At 42.2% G+C, this 25456-nt stretch overlaps 1 protein-coding gene across 8 annotated transcripts in view; it reads right to left on the bottom strand.

Moving 5' to 3' along the window:
- Positions 1–25456, bottom strand: part of RNLS (renalase, FAD dependent amine oxidase) — a 268471-nt gene that overhangs the window by 57047 nt on the left and 185968 nt on the right. For all 8 annotated transcript variants that reach the window (XM_047703028.1, XM_047703023.1, XM_047703030.1 and 5 more), the window contains one exon: positions 5785–5958. In XM_047703028.1, the coding sequence (XP_047558984.1) occupies positions 5785–5958 (174 nt within the window). The remainder of the gene's footprint in view (positions 1–5784; positions 5959–25456) is intronic.

The raw sequence follows: 25456 nt of genomic DNA, 5'->3' as shown, positions 1-25456 counted from the left end.
CCACAGGATATATTTAAAGTTTGCTTTTGATGTTCTATATTTTGCTGCTTTTCCAATTTCCCTCCATCTCTGGCATTGATTTTCCTATGAGTTAATTTGCTTGGCAAGTGGGAGGGCACGTGCTAAGTTGGATGTAAATCGTTCCCCTTGAGGAGAGCTTGATAGGGAAACCAGAGGCTGAAAGGGATCTGCTGTTTGTTTTTACTTTGTGTGCAAGTGTTCTCCTTACAAGATGGGTTCGGTAATTTCATTCTCTGAAGAAAATCCTTTTTGTTTTGAGAATTGGCAAATATTATGTGAAATGAGATCAGTGTCTTTTATGATTTTTCCCTATTGATTTAAGTGACAACAAAAGACATTTAGTTTTACGTGTACGTGTATACACACATAGAAACACGCATGTAGTTTTTCTTTTTTTTTTTTTAATTTTATTTATCGGGGTGCCTGCGTGGCTCAGTGCCTGCGTGGCTCTGCCTTCAGCCTGGGTCATGATCTCAGGGTTCTGGGATTGAGCCCTGCATTGGGCTCTCTGCTTGGCAGGGAGATAAAATAAAATAAAATAAAATAAAATCTTTAAGATTTTATTTATTTATTTGACAGAGAGAGAGATCACAAGTAGGCAGAGTGGCAGGCAGAGAGAGGGGGAAGCAGGCTCCCCGCCGACCACAGAGCCCAATGTAGGGCTCGATCCCAGGAGTGGATGGAACAAACAGCTCTGTGAAGAACATTTCTGCATCTTTTATAAAGCAGCTGTTGGAGGCAACACATGTTACACTCGTGTTGGTACTCGAGGCTCCCTAACCATACAGTCTTGGCAGGTGTACATTCCATGTGATGAAGAAGTTTGCTCCTGTGTTTGTTTCCTTTGGGGATGAACTGAACTGATTCCTTTGATGAGTTATCGAAAGCCATGTAATCATAGTCCTTGGCCATCCACATTTCTAGAATTGCAGATTGTGTTAATCTCCTTGGGTTGCTGTCTATTGGCTATTTGACTCTCATTAACTCTCGTCCAGATGGTGAACACGGAAGGAGGCTAAAACTGTGACCAACAATTTTCAGGGTAACATATATCTTACTTATTAAGGCCACGCAGCCTCCTATCTGCACTGGTATCAGAGGGCTGTTTCGCCAAAGGGAGGCCTTCTCATCTATGCCCTTTGCTTTGGAAAATATGATATCCATGTGCAAGAATGGTAGTCTTAGTCATAATAACAGGTGCCAGAGATACTGTCTTATAACTTGCTAAGTGCTGTATGGAGCTCTTTCCATGTTCAAGCCATTTCATCCCCAAATCTTTGGGGCTGGTATTGTTTTCCTCATCATATTGACCAGTAAATAGATAGTACTTTGTCCAAAATCACACAGCTAGTAAGAGATAGAACTGAGTTGAATCTAAGAAGTTACTCTTGGCCAGGCTGACTCCAAATATAAGATCTTAAGAGGGCTCTCTGAGATCGTGTTGGGAGATATGAAATAATATCTACCTATCTATATCTATCTATCTATCTATCTATCTATCTATCTATCTATCTATCATCTCTCCCCTTGGTTCCTGGCGCAGAACTCTTAAAATCTTTGTAATTTCCCAAGTGATAAGAGCACTGAAAACATCTTCTACTCTAATCTTTGCTCTTTGATCCTAGTTCCTAACACAGAGCTCTTGTTATTTTGGAATTTCTTGGAATTTCTTGAGGGACAGCAGTATGTTTTGTTCTAATGAGGCAACCCTTGGGGGTTCCAGGCTGGCTTCAAACTTCTTCCATTTCTAAAAAAAAAATCAGTATTTTTCTATCGATGGCTTCCCTACCAGCCTTTGACTCCCCTTCCCTGGCCTGCGATTCCCTTCCAGGTCTGAGGCACACATGGTGATACCACATCAGGGTTTCCCAAGGGTGTCCGGGGACACCATTTCTGTCAGATATTAATAGGTATGGTGCTCAGATAAAATACCCCTGGTCAAATACCTTTGGGAAATTCTAGATTAAATGAAATGAGAAGGTGTTTTTTTTTTTTTTTAATAAGAATATCTTTTAATAGGGCAATTATGACTGGAAACTCTTTAAATTCTAGGTAAAGTTGGGAGCATTTTGCAAACTGATGTGATGACAGAACCCCTTCTCAAAGAGCTTATCAAGGACCTGGTGTTCCATTGAGCTCTTTCTGGGAAACACAAACCAAAGGACAGTGGCTCCTGCCCCTCACTATCGGTACCTGAAGCTGGGCCTAACATGTCTTGGAATTTAGTCCTCCTGCCTAAGGAGACTTGGCTTCTTGCTGTAGCTTTCTGTGTGTACTGCCTATCCCTGACATCTGACAAATGACTACTCCTTGACCTTTGTCCTGTCTGGGCCATGAATCCTTCATCCTCTGGCTCTCTTCAAGACCTAACAACAGACCGTGTTTTGTGGACTCAACCCTGCCACTTTTTATCTTGTTGCCGCCTTACCTCCACAGCACAAAGACTCTCCCCGTCATTAGTGGAGCGCGTGTGCGTACAGTGTTCTTTCTAGATTCGATCGCACGTTCCAGCGGCAGGGTGGGTGCAGGGTAGTGTTAGTAACATAAAGACACAACTCTTACTGGTCTATCTAAATATAGCGCCAATAAAACAGAGCAGAGTTATGCTATGTGGACATTTATATCGTGTCAAGTTCACTAGACACTCTTAGCACCCTGGCCCCAGATAGTGAGGGAAAAAAAAAAAACCTAGTTGAAAGGCAAGGCAGTTAGATTTTATGTTAGGGGATGCCATTACTGGAGGCCTCCCACAATTTAAAACTCGCATAATCCAAGATTAATTTTCCATAAAACTGGCGAAGAAAGGCAGACATTTGGGGCGCCTGGGTGGCTCAGTGGGTTAAGCCGCTGCCTTCAGCTCAGGTCATGATCCCAGGTCCTGGGTTCGAGCCCCGCATCGGGCTTTCTGCTCAGCAGGGAGCCTGCTTCCTCCTCTCTCTGCCTGCCTCTCTGCCTACTTGTGATTTCTCTCTGTCAAATAAATAAATAAAAATCTTAAAAAAAAAAAAAAAAAAAAGAAAGGCAGACATTTCTTGGCCGTCTGAAGAGGCCCTGCTGGAGCAAAAGCATGATTTCCGATCCCCCCAGCCTTCCCGCTGAAGCAGGAAGAGGTCTGAAGAGGTCTAAAGACCTCTGTGGTTGTTAATACCAAAAAAAAAAAATTTATTTCTCTTATTTAAGATGCTGCCCATCATGGAAGGATTTATGTATATGCTCGTGTGGTGCTCTTTGAATTCTGTGCAGCTCTTTAACGAATGGCGACCGCGGTGTACTCGGGGGGCATCACTCACTGCCCCCTCCATCTGCACGGTGATTTAATCGGTTAGGACATATGACTGCTGTTGCTTTCCATGTGCCTCTCACGGTAGAAAATATCACTCTGTCCTACAAATGGAAGCCAACTATTTCATCTGGCCTCACCCAAAGAAACCGGAATCTATAGGATGTTGGAACGATGGCTATCCTGAATTTACTGAAAGGTATTTTACTCTCCAAAATGTCACCTAGATTTAGGGGATTTTCAAAGATAACTTTGAATCTACACGATTCTTCTCTTTATGTGTCGACGTTAGAACTTTACCTCCCATCCACCATGTAACTTTACTTGAAAATGATGGGCGCTATGTACCACCGACCTAGCATCTGCTACTCCCTTCTTTCCTCCAAACAAAACCCTACTTTATTCAGGTATCTACCCCTCATATGACCTAAGGAAGATGATCCTAACAGCAATTCCAGGAATGAATCTTGATCCATCTCGTTCATCGTGGCAGTCCCAGCCCCTCCTGCCAGTGAATGATGGGTTTCAGACTGGTCAGGTAACCTAATTCTGACCTATGACATACAAGGTAAAGTCAGTGGACGGGGCTTGGGAAAGAATTCCTTGATTCTTAGAAAGAGACAGAAACAGAATGGTTCTTCTTCTCCCTGAGCACGTTGGTGGGTTTGGACGTGATTCCAACAGTTAGTGCATCTTGTTGTCAATCCTCTGAGGAAGAGTGAAGAGAGCAGAGAAGGATAATTCTAGATCCGTGAAGCTATTGCTCAGGTCTTGAACCGATCCTTCCTGCTGTCTCCTGACGTCTTCCTCTTAGATCATGTTTTGGTAAGCTTGGACTGGCATAACAGAATGCCATAGACCGCATGGTTTCAACAATAGAAATGTATCTCTCTTCCCTCCAAGAGTCTGGGAAATTCAAGATGAAGGTGCCAGGCAATTGGGTTTCTGGTAAAGCCTCCTTTCCTGGTTGCACAGAGCCTGCTTTCCCCCACCTTCTCACCGTCCTCATACCACCTACCCTTGGTATGTGCGCAAGGAGACAGAACTTTCATCCTCATTCTGTAAGGCCGCCAATCATCCTGGATCAGGATCCCACCCTTATGACCTCATTTAACCTTCATTACATCCTCAAAGCCCTATCTCCACATGTAACACACAGGAGATGAGGGCTTCAACACATGAATTTTGGAGGGATACAATTCAGTCCACAGCACATATTATAACAAATGACCTCATGTTGTCTAAACGAGTTTAAATTGGTTTTTGTTACGTATTACTGAATACTCCCTAACAAATATTTCATATCTTATGAAGCCGTACACGAAGGATAATGTCTAATTCATGACATATAACACGAGCAGGTCAAGGGCTATTTTTTTCTCAGAACAAAGCGGTTGCAGAGTTAAAAATGGTTAATCCATTGTTGTTACAGGACATTTCATGAACTGCTGATTGTACATATATGTGAGATCATGTTAACATAAACAGTCTAGCCCTGGGAGAGTTTTAAGTTATAAAGGAAACATTTTTCTAAGATCATGTGCTCTGATACAAAAACCATACTGCAGCCCGGTTCTATCATTCTAAAGTTCTGGCAGGCCAGGAGACATTAGTTGGTGATTTTATCAAGCAAGACTAACTAACGGCGTGGTGAAACCATTACTGCACCGTATAACACAACAACGCATTGAAATGACGAGCCCCTGCACGGATGTAATCGTTTCCAATCATCACGGCGTATTCTTGAAAAAGCAGTTATCTTAGGGCTCGCTCTCATCCTGAGAAGGAGGAGACACTTTCTCCTTTATTCCTGAGATGAGCATTATGTTTATTCTTGCAATTTGAATCCAATTTTAATAATGACCTTCAGCAAGAAGGGTGAAGTGTAGATTTTAGCCCATTCTAGGGAAGAGTTTATGAAACGTTTTAGCTGTTATTTTCATCCTATTGTACACACAGTAATTTTATGCAGTCTTCTGGAGGAAAATTAAATAAATAACATTATAGTGAAGTGAAGGATTTTCATAACATAGTAAAATTCACTTTTTATTTCTAGCCTGGGAAGTGGAAAGAGCAGCACTTAGCAAATTAAAAACAAAACAAACAAACAAACAAAACAAAAACAAGGCCAAACAAACAGAAAACAAACTCCACCAAGCCACAAAGGAGGAGAAATACTTCTGCATATAGATGGACCCACATTAAAGCAACAGAACTTGGGCCACTTTGAAATCTTAAAACTTCTGACACTATGTTCACGGACTCGGTAATACAAACCATGTGGTGAATGATTTTTCTGAAAAACTTTGCTGGTTTCACTGTGTATTTTATTATTGGCCAAATGTGACATTAAATTTTATCCCCTGTGGCTTGGAGTTAAATGCTTGCTCTGTTCAGAATGGCAACACTCAATTAAACAGCATTTTTCATGATCTACACCCACCATTGTTACTGTATTTAAGGGAAATAATGGGGGTACTGACCTATATTGCGTTTCTTATTATCAATGGAGATGAAGCGTATGCAAGGATTACTGGTGATGTACTGCCCAGCCCAAGGGACATCAATCTTCGTGCCAGCTTCATAAAAGAGGCCCAGAGCGTAGCGAGAGGAGTAGCTCACAGACTCCAGTTGCCGCCTTTGGCATTCACTAATTACTGTGGAAGAAACAGTACAGGGCATTAAACTTGAAAATATCATCTTTCCTTTGAGTGCATCGAATATAAAAGTCCTCTAAACCAGTTCCAACGGGGCCCCTTAACTGTCTCACTCACTATGGGTTTTTAAAGGTAGCGCCAAACAGCATCAGCTCTAATTTCTTTTGGCAGTGATTACTGACCTTGGCACAATTGTTTTTAACCAAACTGAAGGTCCAAACTCTTTAGAATGGCATTCAAGGCTCTCAAAATCTGGCACCAAGTTGCTTTTCCAGCTTTGGATCCCAGTTAGTACCCTGGGACTGTCTGGCATCATTATACATCATTATACGTCAGATACTGGGCACTTACTAGGTGTCTGAGTCCTTGCCACACACTTGATAAAGGCATTTCAGTCTGTCCTAACAACAGTTGAATAAAGTCAAGCATTTCTCGCAACTTCCAGGCCGGGAGGCTAATGCACCACCCCTGATGAACTCTTAAATTCTTCCATGTCATATAGGGATTTGTTTGTCAGTCATCTTTCTTGCAGTGGATTATAACAATTCCTTAAGCATGGTGACCACACCTTAGGCATCTCTGTCATAAGCCTCTACCCTACTCTGTTACATGCATCCCCAAAAATAAAAGGATAAGGGAATGAACAGAAAGGCAAACACAGACACACATAGTTAGTTAAAAAGCAGGAGGTAAATCATCAATCCCCAAATGGAAAAAGACCAGGAAAGGAATTAGGCAGGTCTGGGTTCCAATTCTGATTCCACTATGTGACATCAGTCAAATTACTTGTTCTAAAGTAGTCTATAGTCTCCTTGTCTGTAGGCAGCAGTAACAGTATGTCTTGAGGATCACATCAAATAACGGGTAGCACAGTGGTTGGCATAGGACACATGTTCACCAAATAGCCACTTTTTCTATTATAGAGAAGAAAATATTTGTTCCAACCGGGATGGGGAAGGAGGTAATTTCCCTCACTTCTCAGTCTCCATCTGTCTTCCTACCTGTCATGGAATTGCTTGTTCATATATGCACAGCATTAAGAATCTGGGTTTCACAGAAGGCCACAATTCTATCCTGAAGACTTAGGCTGGTTCAGATAGGAAACATATACAAATTTTTTGTGTAAATATAGAAAACTGTCCTAATGTATAACAGGAGGGATAGGCAGACCTCAGGGATGGGCAGTATTTTAGATAAACCTTAGGGAAGTGGCTTGAGGAGGTAGGGAGAAGGTAAGAAGGTTATTCAATGAATTATTTAAGCACGATAATAATCCTATACATTACTATAGCGTATTCTTGGTTACAGAATATTTTTAGAACTAAGACCTCACAGGATCTTCACAAAAGCCTTGCAAATTAGGTGTTTTTACCAACCTTATTTTCCATCCCTAGGAAGCCGATATTCAGAGGTTAATGAACTGACCCTGAGTCACACAGCTTCCAAGTGGTGTGGCCAATGAAACCAGAACTCCCGCACTGGAGTCACATATATATCCTCTTTATTCCATGCTCTCCCTTCCTGAGCTGTAATCTGAGCTCACAAAATGTGTTCTATGCAACTAATGAATCGTTGAACACTACAACAAAAACTTACGATGTCCTATGTGTTGGTTAACAGATCATAAAAATAAATAAATAAATAAATAAATAAATAAATAAATAAATAAATTTTTTTAAAAAATGAACTTTGGCATTTCTTTGTCCTCTGACATGAACAGTTATTTTTTACTGACTTAGAAGTAACGGCATCATCGTGCCCTCTAACCATCATTGTTTGCCTTATTAAAAGCCTGAACTACTTGATGAGCAAATGATCTGACACTGGCCTTGTTATACTCAGCGTCTCTTGGGGTTCATTTTATTATTTAATTTGCTGCTACAGTTACGGCTTGATGTTACGCTTTCTGCTTCCTGAGAGGGAGGAAGGGAAGGGTGAGATTCTTTATGGCAGTTGAGTACACACTGTGTACTTGCGGGCTTATGGCTCTTTCTCATTTTTTCAATTAAAAACCAAAGCAACAGGTGCCTGGGTGGCTCAGTGGGTTAAGCCTCTGCCTTCGGCTCAGGTCATGATCTCAGGGTTCTGGGATTGAGCCCCGCATAGGGCTCTCTGCTCAGCAGGGAGCCTGCTTCCCCCCCCTCCCTTTCTCTGCCTGCCTTTCTGCCTACTTGTGATCTCTCTCTCTCTCTCTCTCTGTCATATAAATAAATAAAATATTTTAAACAAACAAACAAAACAAAACAACCACCAAAGCAACAAAACCATGTCCTCAGCTGCGTGGTCATTGAAAGGGCCTGAAACTCTCTCTCTCTCTCTCTTTTTCTCGCTCTCTCTCTGACCCCAATTGAAAGGCCAACCAGGTTGAGAACCAAGATGGGCACATTTCGCCAGATTTCAGACAAGCTTGCCAAGTGGCATACCCCACTGGGGGGCCCTGTGAAGAGGTTAACTGGTCAGTCTCTATCCAGACCCAGAAATTAACCATAAACACCCTCACCTGCTCCTGGAGCCCCACGGTTCACTCCCAGGACAGGGGCGTAGGACTTCTGACAGAAAAAAACCCTCTGTTTCTGGACATGCGTGCTTATGAAATAGTTCATTGTCAGGGCCTGGAAAGTTTTACAATTGTTGTGGAGCCCAACAAAATGGTGTCATTTTGTTTGAAAAATATTCTTCTGCAGAATGTTGAGGGGAGCATCCCTAGGTCCCAAACACATATTTTTGGCAGGAACAATGATAGATTTTCTACTGTTATGTATTCAAAAGGGTCATATATCCCCCAAACAAGGCTTGGATAAAAATGTCGAATTTCAGTATAATCAGTCTTTACCTGGATTCACCATCATTGAATTCTGAACCAGTAGCGTTATCTAATTACATTGCATGGATGGTGATGTGTGGATACATGGGGAGACAGAGGACAGGGAGAGAGAGAGATAAAGACCTAAGCTGTACTCGGAATAACATCAAGTCTTTTCATTTTCTTGTTTCTTTATTATTTTTTAAAGATTTTATTTATTTATTTGATAGACAGAGATCACAAGTAGGCAGAGAGGCAGGCAGAGAGAGAGGAGGAAGCAGGCTCCTTGCTGAGCAGAGAGCCCAATGCGGGGCTCGATCCCAGGACCCTGGGATCATGACCTGAGCCAAAGGCAGAGGCTTTAACCCACTGAGCCACCCAAGCGCCCCCATTTTCTTGTTTCTTAACCTATAAAAGAAAGCTAAACATACGTATTCTGCCCATTTCCTATATACATATTTTAAAGATTTTATTTATTGATTTGAGAGAGATAGAATGGGAATGAGCCGGGGGTGGGGAGGGGAGAAGCAGACTCCCCATTGAGCAGGGATCCCGACACTGGATTTGATCCCGGGACCCTGACATCATGACCTGAGCTGAAGGCAGATGCTTAACCAACTGAGCGACCCAGGCGTCCCTATTTCCTCTATTTTTTCGGTATTCATTCATTCATTCATTCATTCATCGCCTACTTTATGCCAGGCACTGTTCTAGATATCAGGGACATGAAGCAGAAAGTTGAAGTCTGTGCTCTCATAGAGCTCACATTCTAGTGGGGGAGAGGCCAGTTATAATCTGAGAAGCAAGTCAGTGGCGTGTCAGCTGGTGAGAAGAACTATAAAGAAAAATGAAGCAAGATAAATGGATAAACGTGACAGGTCTGGGTGGTCAGGCTGTCAGGGATCTATGTCTCCTTGGAGGATTTTATTCTGATTGACATGGGTAGTTACTGCTGGGTATGAGCCAAAGACAGATATGACCCAGCCTCTGTTTCAGAGACTATCATTCTGGCTACAGATAAAGACTCCAAGAGAGGAAGTGGGGACAGCTACTGGAGTCACATTAGAATGGAGATAACAGAGAGGCGGGTCAGAAGTGGTTCCATCTTGGATGGGATATACATGTGTGTATGTTTGTGTTGTGTGTGTGTGTGTCTATCTGGGTGTGTATAAGTGCATTTACCTTATTTATTTTATACATGTGTATATGTATGTACATATATGCCACATATACACATACACATTTATAAATACATATCATGCAATTTTTAATTTTCATGCAGAAAAGTATGCCTTGTTGAATGTTCCTACAAACAGACCAGTATAACCCCCAGCTAGATGAAGAAACAGAACATTATGAGACCCCCAGAAGGGAATCCCTCAATACTAAGTTTGTGGTATTTACAGATGCTGTCGGATGTAGCTGTAGTTCATTCCCCACTGCCGGGATAGTTCTGCTGCCCTTTCTTTACCCCTTCTGCTGCAGATGGCCATGGGGACTGCTTGCACTATTCGGCGACAACAAGCGTCACGTGAGGAACATAGCATGTGTTTCTCTCGGGTCTGTACCTAGCGCTGGGACTCCTAAACACGGGGTTCCTTTCCACTCAGCTTTCCCAGATCCTGCCAGATGTTTTCTGAAGCGATGGTGCCCATCTGCACTACCCTCCCTCACCACCCCCCTGCCCCCACCGTGGACAGAAGTTCAGTGGCTCCCCGCCTTCCTTCCTATTTGCTACTACCTATCTGCCTTCCTAATTTGGGGGTGTAATGACATCACACTGTGCGGGCATTTATTTGCATTGCTAATGACTCATGTTTGGAAAACCTGCCTTGTTTATTTGGATATCCTTTTGCAATCACCTGTTCAAATCTTTGCTCATTGTTCTTCTTGGGTTGTCTGCCTTTTTCTTATTGCTATATAGGAGTTCTTTACATATTCTGGACAGAAGTCTTGTATGTGAATTGTAGGCTTTCTTCTCCATGGCCTGAATTTTTACTGTCTTATTCGTGTGATTTGATGAACAGAGTTTTAATTTAATTTAATTTTATTTTATTTATATTTTATTTATTTATTTATTTGTCAGAGAGAGAGAGAGTGCACAAGCAGGCAGAGGCAGAGAGAGAAGCAGGCTCCCCACCGAGGAGCCCAATGTGGGACTCGATCCTAGGACCCCGGGACCACAACCTGAGCCGAAGGCAGTGGCCCAACTGACTGAGCCACCCAGGCATCCCCAGAGTTTTAATTTTAATACAATTTACCATTTTCCCCATTTGTAGTGAGCACACTTGCGTCCTACTGAAGAACTCTTTGACCTACTCCAAAGCCTTGAAGATATTTTATTTATTTACTCTTTCTGAAAGCTTTATGGGTTTACCATGCATAGGGTTTTAGACATATTTGGAAGATAAAGCAGCCATGATCCCTGTGGGCTGGCAAAGGTGGTGTGAGGGAAAGAGATCAAATGGGGAATAGAAGGGACCCTACTTCTCACCCCCTCTAGTTAAACAAACAACAGCTTTCTTATGCTCTAATTTTTGAAGTTATGATGTATAAATAAATCACTAGAGGGGTGCCTGTGTGGCTCAGTCAGTTAAGTGTCTGACTTTTAGTTTCAGCTTAGATATACTAGGGTCTTAAGATGGAGCCTCGCATTGGGTTTTGCATTCAACAGAGTCTACTTGTCCTTCTCTCTCTGCTCCCTTCCTTGCTCTCTCTCACTCATAAATAAATATTTTTTTTAAAGATTGTATTTATTTATTTGACAGAGAGAGAGAGAGACAGCGAGGGAGGGAACACAAGCAGGGGGAGTGGGAGAGGGAGAAGCAGTCTCCCCGCAGAGCAGGGAGCCGGAAGCGGGGCTCAAACCCAGGACCCTGGGATCATGACCAGAGCCAAAGGCAGATGCTTAACTGATGGAGCCCCCCAGGCGCCCCAAACAAATAATTTTTTTTTAAAAACTCACTAGGTTGTAAGCAAATTCAGGCAAGGGCCATGCCTCAGAACTTTGTGTGTCCAGGCCCTCCCAACGATGACTGGTATAATTCAATAATTTATTAAATGAAGGCTCATCATCCTTATCTTAGAATATTTGGATAGTACACAAGGCATAAATAGGTGAAAGGGGAAATAATCACCATAATCCTCCCTGTCTGGAGAAAAAGCAACTATTATTAACATTTTGGTTATTTTTTTCTTCAATATTTTCCTGGCTTTTTTCTTTAAACATGGTCGTGCTGATAGTATACATACTATTTTGCAATACTGCATTTTTGTTTACCTTAGGACAAAAAATGTCATCATAAACATGATTTTTAAAGCCCCCACAAAATGTGATGGAATGGACTTCGTGTAATTGACTTAACACTTCTACTAAGGTTGGACATTTGTTTCCTTTTTTTTTTTTTTTGGTCTGTTATAATTAAAGCTGTCATGTGTATCTTTGTGCATTGATCTTTATCTGTGCTTTTGATCATTTCCTTAAGACAGAATATTGGAAGTGGAATTACTCTTACACTGATTTTCAGAAAGACTGTACCAGCTCATACTTTCGCTAGCAAAGTATGAAAGACCCATTTCCCTGTGTCTTTGCCCTGTTAGGTTATGATCTATTTTCTTCATAATTCAGCAGGAAAACTAGATCTTATTTTGGTTTTAACATGTATTTCTGACATACTGATGGGACTAAACAGTCTTCATCTATGTATTTTCTCTTTTGCAAATAATTGGTTCATGTTGTTTTGCTAACTGGTCTACTAGATTCTTCATGCTAATAAGTGGATTCTTACTAATGGGTGAGACATTACAGAGGTTCTCCATTTACTGCACGTTATAAAAGTTTGCCTCAGTGATGTTTACTTTCTTAGTATCATATACTATGATCTAATCATATGTATGTAGATAATCTGTCAGTTGTTTTCTCTCGCTCGCTCGCTCACTTGCATGTTTAAACATGGAGAGACCAGAACCGGGTTCGCACTGGTTATTCCTGCTTCCCCACACCCACCCCTGCCCTTCTCTGTTCTGCTACGGGCTCAGGGTTACTGCCGGATTCCCTTGAGCTCTGGTTTCTGGAAGGCTGTGGCCAAAGAGAGGTATAGGCAGGAGGCGGACTATACCTATACTATATAGGGAAGGAGACAGGTTGTACCATTAATTGCTTCTCTCCTGCCTGTCCTGCCAGGTGCTGGCGAGGCTGAGCTCCTCTATGGTTAACGTTCCTTTCAAGGAGCCCCCCTTCTGTGGTTCCATCCCACATGGGGCATTAGACGCCATGTTTTCTTCCAGCTTCGGAGCAGCAATGGCTCCCTGTTGCCACTGTCCCGAGATGCCACAATATTCTTTGCTGGTGGCCTTACTCTTAAACACTGTTCTAAATGCCCTTTCTTTAAACTCCTTCAGTGAAAACCTTTTCACCACCTATTTCTTGCTGGGACCATGACTGAAACACTATTAAAGCATGCTTTCTTCTCGTTTCTTCTAGCAAAGCACTCTAAAAGCAAAGCATGCTACATTCTCTTGGGGACGGTAGACATCTACCTCTTAAAGCCAAATCCCTGGGTGCAGGAGTATGTTGAGTGAGAATTTCTTGTGGTCAAGAAGGTCTGTGTTTTCATAGGCAAACAAAGGACTGCTTTCCACTCTCTTTCTCATAATCTAATGTTGACTTTTGGGCATGACAACAAATATTTCAATGTTAATAGCAGAACAGACATCTTCTAGCTCTCCCTTGGCGTTCATTATCAATTCATTATCAATATTGTAGTTCATGCTAAAATCTTGCTCAATTTGATGGCTGGTGTTCAAAGCCTTAACCTCCTAGACGTTTGGGGGCTTATAGCCAATTATGGAGGATTGCTAATTTCCTGATTTGCCACTCGATATAAAGAATTTCAGCTCAGGGATAGTTGAAATTAAGAAATCAGGGGCGCCTGGGTGGCTCAGTGGGTTAAGCCGCTGCCTTCGGCTCAGGTCATGATCTCAGGGTCCTGGGATCGAGTCCCACATCGGGCTCTCTGCTCAGCAAGAAGCCTGCTTCCCTCTCTCTCTCTCTCTGCCTGCCTCTCCGTCTACTTGTGATCTCTCTCTGTCAAATAAATAAATAAAATCTTTAAAAAAAAAAAAAGAAATTAAGAAATCAGAATTATATTCTGAGTATTTAAGGGCTGCATGGAGGACACTAGCTGCTCTTGGTTTATTTATTATTGCTTTTTTTTACTTAATTTTTAAAAAAGATTTTATTTATTTATTTGACAGAGAGAGAAAGAGAGGGAGAGGGAGAGGTGGCGCAAGTGGGGGTGCGGCACGGAGAGGGAGAAGCAGACTCCCTGCTGAGCAGGGAGCCCAGTGTGGGACTTGATCTCAGGACCCTGAGCTCATGATCTGAGCCAAACACAGTCACTTAACCAACTGAGCCACCCAGACACCCTTAAGTTTTCATTTTAATTCTAGGTGTACAATACAGTAATTCAGCACTTCTATTTCTTTTCTTATCTTTTATGTTGAATTCCAAGAAAGGCAAATTTTATGTGCCAGCTCAACTCCTAACACTAGGCTGGCTAGTCCTGTGGGTACCTGAAGCCAATAGCATTTTTGCCAGATGAGCTGGTTCCTTTTTATTCAAAGTGGCTATAGAAACAGGGCTGAAAGACCCGTTTTCTGTAAATGGTTCTTCTGGCAGCCCAAGACAGAGTTTGAACTTTTAACATTCACGAGTCCTGCCTTTCTAGGAAGAGCATCACCGACTCGGCTCTCATTTCACACCACCTGAAATAAACCGAATGTTCCCTCGGACTCTACAGGTGGAGAAGTCATGAAGCCTGGAAGCCCAGTTTCAAAAATAGTTTTGGCAAGCAATAAATCTTGGGTTTATTGGTGACAGACTTCAGCAGGTGTATAACAAAGCGGGATTTCCCTGGGGAAATATTCTTCTTATCCGGAGAGCACCTCTAGAATCAGAAAAATTGGGGTTTGAATTCTGGTTCTGACATTTATCCATGTGACCTTGGTCAAGTGAACTAATCCCTCCAAGCTCCTGTCGCCTGGTGAAGGGAGAATAATAATACTGCCTGCTTGAAAGGATTGTTAAGAAAATTAAATTAGGTGATAGTAAGTGCTCAGCAAAGTGCCAGCCACGTAATCATTGTACTGGAAAAACCCCACACTATCATTCTAGACTTCAAAAGCCTCAAGAGGTGCCTATGTGTGTATTAGACTTTAGAAAAGTGTTTTTAAAAAGCCTTTAGAGGTAACATCCTAATAGTTCAAGCATCTCAGGATATTACTAAGTTTAAGACAGCTCTCTGGCTAGTAAAATATAGTCCATATGCTTTGCCCATCAGAGTGGAGGGTCACAAACCAAAATTTTTCTGTGAAAAGTAAGTAGTAAAGATGCCAAAAGCATTTCGGACAAAAAAAATTTTTTTTAATGAACATAAATTGGGGAATTCTTTAGCTAGCAAATTCAGGGTGCTGAATGTTTAAAGATTTATCTTTTTTTATTAACATATAATGTATTATTTGCTTCAGGGGTACAGGTCTGTGAATCACCAGTCTTACACATTTCACAGCAGTCACCACAGCACATACCCTCCCCAGTGTCCATTGCCCTGACATCCCATCCCTCCCACCCTCCTCTCCTCCAGCAACATTTATCTTTTTTTTTTTTTAAAAGATTTTATTTATTTATTTGACAGAGAGAGAGATCACAAGTAAGCAGAGAGGCAGGCAGAGAGAGAGGAGGGAGCAGGCTCCCTGCTGAGCAGAGAGCCCAATTCGGGGCTCCATCCCAGGACCCTGAGACCATGACCTGATCCGAAGGCAGAGGCTTAACCCACTGAGCCACCCAGGCGCCCAACATTTATCTTTTGAGAGGAGTGAAAGCCCACGCTCTGAGTGGTCCTTCCTGTAGTCCACCTGTGTTAGAGTTTTTAAGTCCTAATCCTATCTCACAATTGTATAAAAACAAGAGGTGCCAAAGAGATAGGTTTCTCTGTATTGTCTTTTTGCCATTTGGCAGAAAAAAAAATTTTAAGAATGTTGTTTCTTTTTTTAAGATTTTATTCATTTATTTGAGAAAGAGAGAGTGAGAGAGCGAGAGAGAGCACGAGCACAGGAAGGCACAGAGAGAGAAGCAGACTACCCCCCCCCCGCCCCCCACCGAGTACGAAGCCTGATGGGGGGCTCGATCTCCAGACTCCAGGGATCATGAGCTGAGCTGAAGACAGACACTCACCCGACTGAGCCACCCGGGCACCCTTGATAGAAATATCTAGACAAAAATTTAGGATTGAGCTGGTTTTATACCCATGTGCTGAGGAGACTGCTAATCATACACAAATACAAACTTCAATGGGCACACTTCATCTAGTTAGGCAGAGCTAATTTTTGGACTCCTCAAAATGCATTCAAAAGCACAAGCATGTTAGGACAATTCGGTTCATATCTAAGAGAAGTTTGTCTTCATGTTTCCCCAGCTTTGGGGGACCCTAACAATCAAGGCATTAAGTGGAACCGAAGAGGGAAGAAAAGAACATAAAGATACCAGAAGTTTCTAGAGTATAATCATACTTAATTGATCCTGACTTGATTTTAGTTTGTTTCCAGTAAGGATAACAATAAACAAAAATGCTTTTAGGAGCAAGTTCTCAGGCGTCCGAGATTAAACAGGCGATCCTGGGCAGATTTCCACTCCCTGCGCCCTCCCCATCCCCAAAATCATAGAAAGACGATCTGTCCGGAAAAGAGACAATGTTTTCTCCCTGCTCTCTGCTTCTGCTGCCTTCCTGCAAGCCCCATCCCGATGGCCTTTGAAAGAGACTATTCTGCTGTCTAGACAGGCCTGTAGCTGGCTTTCCATGAAGCCTCTGCCTTTCCTGCAAGCGCACGGTCTCCACTGCTTTCCAAACTCAATACCCACTCTTCCCTTTATCTGGATGGAGGGCCTGTGAAACCAAAATAAGAGCCAATTGTTTCTATGGCAACGATTTCTAACCGCGGGATTAGAAAAATAAACATTTTCCCCCTGTGCTGGAGCTGTTTTCTGAAAGAATGTGGGGTCGTTTCCCTCTGGTGTGGTTTACTATAGGCCTACTGTGTGCCCACCCCTATGCCAGTCGCTGTGAAACACCTCTTAACAACGTTGTAGAGTCTGGGGACAGGAGGTGGACTGAGACCTAAGATAATTTTACCCTGATTAGTATCTGTTTTATCCTCGGGAGGCTTCTTTTGGGATTTCAGAACAGAAACGTAGCTGGCTTTCGTGCTGTCTTTGCGCAACGTATACAGTAAGTCTAAAAACCACAAGAGTAAGGCTGGAAAGCCTACCCTTATCTTCACGCGTTCTCAGCTTTTAGACTACTGTACCGTCATTCTTCTTATAGGAAAGGCGCTGAGTTTCGGATGAGAGAGAACATGAAAAATGTCACAGAATATCAGGCATATTTTTACAACCACTCTTCCCAGACTATCCATTTAATTACTTTACGCCCGTGCCATCCATGAGCAATACGGTCATTCTAAAATTCATGATAATAAAAACTGTATTACACGTCACCTCATATTTTTATTAGATACCTATTTTTTATATTTATGGCCAGAGCGACTTTACACCGAGGCAATGACTTGGAGAATTAATACTCCAGCTCAGAACTTGTATCGTTTTTAGAAATCAGAAAGCAATGTTTCAAGGGCCTGGAATCTGGGGTATTGAGGCAAAATGTCAGAATCTGGTGGTGTAAGCTCTAAGACACTGCGAAATATGTTCATCTTGTACTTGGCAAATCCACTAGCTTCTTTTCTGTTTACATAATAACAACTCCCCACAATGCTTCGCTAAAGCCAAAGCAAATAAACTGGATGTGGGGGAAAAAATGTGTAAGTGGCACCAGCCTTCATTTAGTGGGAGCTCATGGCATTCTCCTTGCTTTAAAATCAGCACACTCCTGGGGTGCTTGGGTGGCTCAGTCTGTTAAGCGTCTGCCTCCGGCTCAGGTCATGATCCCAGGGGCTCAGGTCAGGATCCCAGGGTTATAGGATTGAGCCCCACATCCAGCTCCCTGCTTGTCGGGAAGCCTGCTTCTCCCTCTCACCCTGCTGCTTCCCCTGCTTGTGCTCTCTCTCTGTCAAATAAAATAATAAAATCTTTTTAAAAAAAATCAGTACATTCCCATTACCAACACAACCTGCCGTCTGATGAAAACTTGATTACTTTTGATCTTCATATCAGTTTACCTTTTCCTTGCAGTACTTTTAAAATTTCTTACACCCATACACTGCTCTGTACGTTAGTAAAATAATGCCCTTTTTGCTTTGTTATCTCTGTTTTGTTTCCATTTTATGTATGCTGCTAAGCTAAATGTGTTCGCTGCCGGGTTTCTGTTATTTCTCCCTATTTCTCCTCTAACTTGTACGTCACCGCGAACGCTTAACGTCAACGATCAGACGAGAGGTCATCCTGAGCCACAAATTCGCATGTCTGAGCCTTGGCAAAAACCTTGATGTGTGGAAATAAGTGTATCTCGATATAATGTGATATACGCATTTCTCCTCACTGAGCTTTACTTTCCCTTTTTGTTCAGTAGTGAGGGGTGTGACCTCACTTACAGAGTGGTCATGAGGATTAGACTAAAAATTTTATATTGGACCTATTATGAAAATTACGGGTATATGAAATACCCAGCACAGAGTAGGGACAAATTAAAAAAAAAAAAAAGATCAACAATGATCACTTCGGTTGCCATCACAAGGAAAGGGATGAACAAGACAGACTTAACTGGTATAGGAAGGTATAACTCTTAAATCAGGAGGTTCACAAGTGGGAGCCACAAAGGAAGAATACAAAGAATTTCTCCCGTCTCATCTCTAGGAAGACATGTTTTTATAGCCCAAGGTATTTGCTTCTGATCTATGATGTAACTTTAGTTAAATACCATTTTATCACAAAGTCTACTCTAGGGGCACCTGGGTGGCTTAGTCGGTGAAGCATCTGCCTTCGGCTCAGGTTATGATCTCAGGGTCCTGGGATGGAGCCCTGTGTCGGGCTCCCTGCTGAGCAGGGAGCCTGCTTCTCCCTCTCCCTTAGCCCCTACCCCCTGCTCATGCTCTCTCTCATCCTCTCTCTCAAATAAATAAAATCTTAAAAAAAAAAAAAGAAAGTTTACTCTACCAAAAATTTTCCTTGCCTGATATCTGTTTTTACTAGGCCTCTATTATCAGTCGGAGTTAGTATCTAATTGAACACTAATGCCATTAACCAAAGCACCTCGATACCCTGAAACACAGTAAGTGTCCTCCTTCCTTGTCATGATCCATGGTTCTGTCACTTGTTGTAGAATCGAAACATCAATTCTTCCTTGGCTCTCCTGCCCTAATACATCTACCTCACACACCCGTTCACCCTAGCTTGCAGGTAAACGTGTCCACCTGCTAGGGTGTGATCGCCACCACAGGATGACAAATGGAATCTTGTCACCACGGTATTTAAAGAGCAAATTCCAAAGAGCAGAACTTTCTCCACACCTGTGTCTGCTTAGGGACACTGATATGGAGCTAGTCTCACACATGACAACGAAATTTAGAGTAAAATGACCGGGTCACCCTCTGAGATCTTTCCGGACATCTCTGGTTTCCCGATAGGTCTTGGGGATCTCAAGTGCATGAGAATTCAACTGTAGATCCTCTTTCCAAGCTCTCACCGCACCCACCCTGCCCCCGTTTCTAGCTTTGGCAGCAGACAGGCTGTCTGGCTCAGATGCACCCCGAGGGCTTCCGCTGGCCACCTGCTTTCCTCCACTGCGAGGCCCAGTCATCTCCTCGCCACGTGCCCGCCTTCTCACCAAACTGCCCTGCTGTCCCATCATAGGAAGATCTCTGGTGAGCTCACCCATTGCCTTCTCTCCCCTTTCCCTTTCTTTCTACATAGGAACGAGACACGGGCCCCTACCAGCGCAGCAGGATGGACTAAATCCTTGCCCCCTAATAAACTGAAAGTGGCTTTACTAGTAAGTGATGTAGGAACAAGCAAAGCCACACAGTCGGTATTGAAATCAGAAGGAAGAAAGGACCCTTCTTGTGAGAGGGTCCTGACATTCCCTTTGGGATCTCACGGAAGACCCCATCGACTTCCTCGTCTGGCATTTCCTCAATAACCGGGGTCCACTAGCCCTTCAACAATGGTACTGTTCTCTATTTTATTTGGACAAACGGAAGTACGTCTATTTCACTCACGATAAGTAAGTTTTTGTGGGCAAGACTGAGATCGCAGATGAGATCGCTTGTTCTGTGGGAAGATCCATTCCTAATTTGAAACAACGGATTACCAGCAGAGCGGTCACCTGAGAGCCGCCGGAGTGGGAACTCATTTAGGCTCGAGTTCCTCCCTCAGCACCAATGTCACTGTGCTTGTTTGTCCCCTTGCCTCAAGATTCAGGGACGTGGTGCAAAATGAGAAAATCAGAATAGGCAGCCCATAAAAAAATTAATTCCCCTCTATCTCAAAGAATGCATAGTGAGAAATTGAATTGAATGATGCAGCAGATAAAATATTTATTTCTCAGATGCAATATAGATGAGTCAATGTCATTCTGAGAAATTTAACTTTTTAATTTGCTAACTCGGTGTTTGTATTTTATTAGCAATCGCAAAAGAATAATCTATTATTCTCTTGCAAGTGTCAAAAAGATGACGTTGCGGGGATAGCGGCTGCATCTATTACTCCAGCAGGGCTGGGAAGAGCATGTAGTCTTTACTGTTCCTTGCCAGTCCCTGAATCCTGGCCACTATCCCTGTGGCGGCAGATACCGAGATAGAGTGGGCTTCTGAGTTTGCATACCGAGATAGAGTGGGCTTCTGAGTTTGCATAACAGTGCGTATAGCAATTCAGTGGTGTAAAATGCAGAATCTTCTGCTGCAAGACTTCAGAGTCGTTAACCGCACAATTAACATTGGTAAATATCACAGGTAAACAAACATAAAATCATACATTTACATTAGTAATATGAAAAGAACCCAGATGGCTTTGGTAAAGAACATAAAACTTTCTTTCTTTCTTTCTTTCAGGATTTTATTTATTTATTTGAGAGAGCATGAGCAAGAGAGAGAGCAGGAGCAGGGGGAAGGGCAGAAGGAGAGGGAAAAGCAGCTTCCCCGCTGAGCAGGGAGCCCAAGGCAGGGCTCTGTAGATCCCGGGATCCTGAGATCATGACCTGAGCCTAAGGCAGAGGCTTTACCTACAGACCATCCAGGTGCCCCAAAACTTGTGCTCTTGTTGGAAAAATTTTTCTCTGTTTTAATGGTCTTGGTAAAAATAGTACCCTACAGGCTAATGCACTTAGCACATAAAAAAACAATATTAACACCTTCCACTTTGCCAGAGATACCAACCCATTAATTACAAATCATTTATTAAACTTAATGAATTCTTTTATACCAGAAAATTCTCTTGGAACAAAATAATATCTGTATGGCTCATTAAAATCAGACAAAATTAGCTATGCTTGAGCTTCTTACTTTCTTGAATATAATTCAAAAAATATTCTTTAAAAAGCTCAAATACAACATAAGGTGTATTCTCCACATCTCTCTCTCTCATACATACACACACACACAGAAACCAATTTTTTATTTACTTCTAAACTTATTCATTCAACCCCCAGTAGAAGACAACTAAATAGTAACTACTACAGGGGGAAGAAATGAAATTTTATGTTCAGTACAGTGCCTGCTTTAATGTTCAAGAGCGAGATAAATTAAAGAAAGGGAATTTTTTGGTTTTTGTTTATTTAAATGTGAAAATATATTGTTACTTAAGCAGAATAATTTTTCACAATAAATATTTTTTTTCAATTCTAATAAAATGGTCACTTTCTAATAGCATTTTGAGGAAAAAGAAACTCTTCCCAGGCCAAGGTTTTGCTTTTTTATATTTGTTTTTAAATTTTTAAAAAATATTTTATTTATTTATCTGAGAGAGAGAGAGACACAGATAGCAAGAGAGAGCATGAGTGGGGAGGAGAGGGAGAAGCAGGAAGCACACGTGGGGGCTGGATCCCAGGACCCCAGGACCCCAGGATCATGACCTGAGCCAAAGGCAGACTCTTAACAGACTGAGCCACCCAGTTGCCCCTGTTTTGTTTTTTTTACACTGGGGAAAAACAGTGTGATAAAATGTAGTCCAATGTCTTTGTTTTTCTCATCTTCCTTTTTAACTCCTCCACTGTTCTTTCTTCCAGAGAATGAATGACACTGGAAGAACTTTCAGTCTGATCTGGGATAAATGGTCTCAAGGTATTTGACCTGCACTTTCTTGACAACCAGTGTGGCAGGTAGATTTTTTCCACTTAGTTGCAACAATACCCCTCACCCACCACTCTCTTCTTACATCCTTTCTATCAAAAGGTAGGGGCTCTATCCCCTTCTCTTGAATCTGAGAGGGTTTGGGCCTAAGGCAGAACTGACACTACGTGACTTTTGAGTGAAGTCAATAAAAAATAAAACAATTTATGCTTGGTTCTCCTGGACACTCAGTCTTGGAACCCAGCCACCATGTTAGGAAGAATCCCGGCCCACCTGAGGGGATGCATAGGTTTCTGGTCGTTAGCTCCAGCTTCCGCCAGCATCACCCTACAGACATGTGAGTGAAGATGCCCCAGAAGCTACTATACCCCAGCTCTTGAGTTTTTCCAGCTGAGACTCTAGACATTGTAGAGGAGAGGTAAGTTGTCCCCATTGTAACATGTCCAAATTTTTATTTTATTTTATTTTATTTTTAAAGATTTTATTTATTTACTTGAGAGAGAAGGAGTGAGAGAGAGAACATGAGAGGGGAGAGTGTCAGAAGGAGAAGCAGACTTCCTGCTGACCAGGGAGCCCGATGCAGGGCTGGATCCCAAGACTCCAGGATCATGACCTGAGCTGAAGGCAGTTGTTTAACCAACTGAGCCACCTAGGCACCCCCCTCCCCTTCTTCTTAAGATTTTATTTATTTGACAGACAGAGATAACAAGTAGGCAGAGAGGCAGCGGCCTGGGCTGAGGGGTGGGGAAGCAGGCTCCCCGCTGAGCAGAGAGCCCAATGTGGAGCTCAATCCCAGGACCCTGAGATCATGACCTGAGCCGAAGGCAAACACTTAACCCACTGAGTCACCCAGGCGCCCCCGTGTCCAAATTTTTAAACTGCAGATTTCTTGATGTGATATAATGGTTGTTTTGTCACTAAATTTGGGGGTGACTTGTCATACTGCAACAGAAAACAGTAACACCCAGAGAGGTCAATCGTCTTTTCATATGTTTACCAACCATTTGAATTACTTCTACACGTTGCCTGTTCATAAACTTTGCCCATTTGGATCTGAGAGAGAGAGGTTTCATTTTGCTCATATATTCTGCATATAATCCTACACTTGTCACACATATTGTAAATATAGTCGACCGGTTGCTTGTTAGGTGATGGAACAGTTTGAACCTCACGTAGTCAAATTCTTCAATTCCTTTCAAATTTTGGTATTTTGTGTCTCTTTGAAAGAAAAGCTTTCCCAATTGAAGGTTATAAAATTAAAAAAAAAAAAAAGAAGCTTCTATTTTCTTCCAGTACCTTTCCATCCCTACATATGATCAACCCTTTCCTTTCTGAAATGTATAACTTCAATTTCTTTTCTATGCAAACTTGCGTTACTCGCATCTCCTTATACCAACCCATCTCAGACTTTAACATGTCTGCAGATTACCTAAGGATCTTGTTCGAGGGCTGACTCTGAGTCCACCAAGCTGCTGGATGACGCAGACCACATTTTGAATAGGTAGATATGTCCTACGGTAAGTAGCAGTGACGATACTAGTCTCCGTGTCTTATTCATGACCTCAGTAAGAATTCTAATTACTCACCCCACTGATAAGGATGAAGAAACAAATTTAAATATATTAAGTCACCCGACCAAGTAGCAAATGGCGGAGCAAGACTTGGCCCCACATGAATAATTTCAAAGCCCTTGTTCTTAATATTTACTCTACACTCTCTGTCTTAAAACAAAGGTTAACGTCCATCTACCAGAGGCTGTTTTACAATGTGGATCATGTGTTCACCTATTTTAGAAAAATCTTCATCAAACTTTTTACATATTCATTTTACTATAATACATATACATATACATATATATGTGTGTGTGTGTGTGTGTGTGTGTGTGTGTGTGTGTGTATATACATATATATGTATATATATATATGGGCTTTAATATTTAGTTACTGAGAATAGGGTTTGGTAAACTACATCCCATAGTTTATCTGACTCCTGCCTGTTGTTGTATGGCCCTCCAGCTGACAATGGGTTTTAAATTTTTAAATGATTCCAAAACATCAAAGGAAGAACAGTACCCTGTGCCACAGGAAAATGATAGAACATTCAAGCGTAGTATCCATACATAAAGGTTCACTGGAACCAGCCATGCTCATGTGTTCTTTACTGGTCTCCGTGCTGCCTTCCTACTGCCAGAGCAAAGCAGGGTGGTTGAGGGATAGACTATAGGCTCTCTGACCCTTGTCCAGTGCAGGGGAGAGGGGCACCGCAAACCCACGGATGCAGTTATAATTGCACTGTGGTTCATGTGCCATGCTGCCCTGAGACGTCTTTTAACATTCTTTTTTAAGTAGTGCTGCATCCTCATCATGTCAGAACAAGAAGAGAAAAGCAGACTTCCCACGGCACGGATGGTGGGGTGTGGATGACTCTGTTATCAGATTAGTTGGCCAAGCCCTGCATTTATTGTGGGATGACACCATAGCTCAAGAAATACTGTCTTCATAGGAATCAGTGGGCCTAAACACTCAGCACAACTCACAGGGAAGCAACAGTCATAAAAATAAAATAAGAAGACTGTCTCAACATAGCGTTGTGATTTTATTTTTAAACGAAGACCAAAAGTGCAAAATGAGGCTTCAAGGAAAGTGAGTTTCTAGGTGGTTCACTCGTTCTCCAAGCAAGGAGAGCCGGTTTGTCGATGGGGAGTAAATTAAATCCGGTTTGGCTATAGCAGTCAAAGAAAATGTCCTGGGAAAATAAGCCTGTTTGAGACTATTGGCTTTTCAGGGAGAACGGCTGCTTGAAGAGGTCACAGTGTCAGAAGCAACACCGTTAGTCAACAGACCAACAAGGCAAAGGCTCTCGAGTGGCTTTCCTTGGCTCTCGATGCGTGGACCGTTGTCGCTGATACTGCTCAGTTGTGATTCTTGGACGACTCAGTCCTGCCTTTGCAGTGACTAAGGAATTGGCCTCTCCTAGCAGAGTGCGTCGTAAAACAAGAGGCAGGAATATCTTCAAAGAAACTGAGAGGTCCCTAACTGAGTTCCATCTGAAGGGGAATCTTCTAAGATGTGTTCCAGTTCATGGCAGTAAAAGTATTTCTTTTTAAGCAGAAAAAAAAAAAAAAAGATTTGGCTAAAATTTTTTTAAAAAGCATTTGAAGCCTATGGATACTCAATGTATTATTCACCAGCAGGTGCTTTGTGGGAAATATTCAAATCTATCACGTGCAGTTGAAACAGTGTTCATGGCGAGCTTTGTTTTCTTCGTTTACTTTTGTGGACTTAAGTATCATCAGCTCTTGTCACACTAGAATCTGAATATCCTATTTCTCTATCACATCGCAGACCGATGGCTAAAACCTGATGGTGATTTTTTTTTTTTTTTTGAGGGCCAAGGTTGAAA

This window comes from Lutra lutra, chromosome 14 (genome assembly GCF_902655055.1).
Source record: "Lutra lutra chromosome 14, mLutLut1.2, whole genome shotgun sequence".
NCBI lineage: Eukaryota > Metazoa > Chordata > Mammalia > Carnivora > Mustelidae > Lutra > Lutra lutra.
The sequence above is the reverse complement of the archived record's forward strand: the minus strand, read 5'-3'. Positions and strand labels throughout refer to the sequence as shown.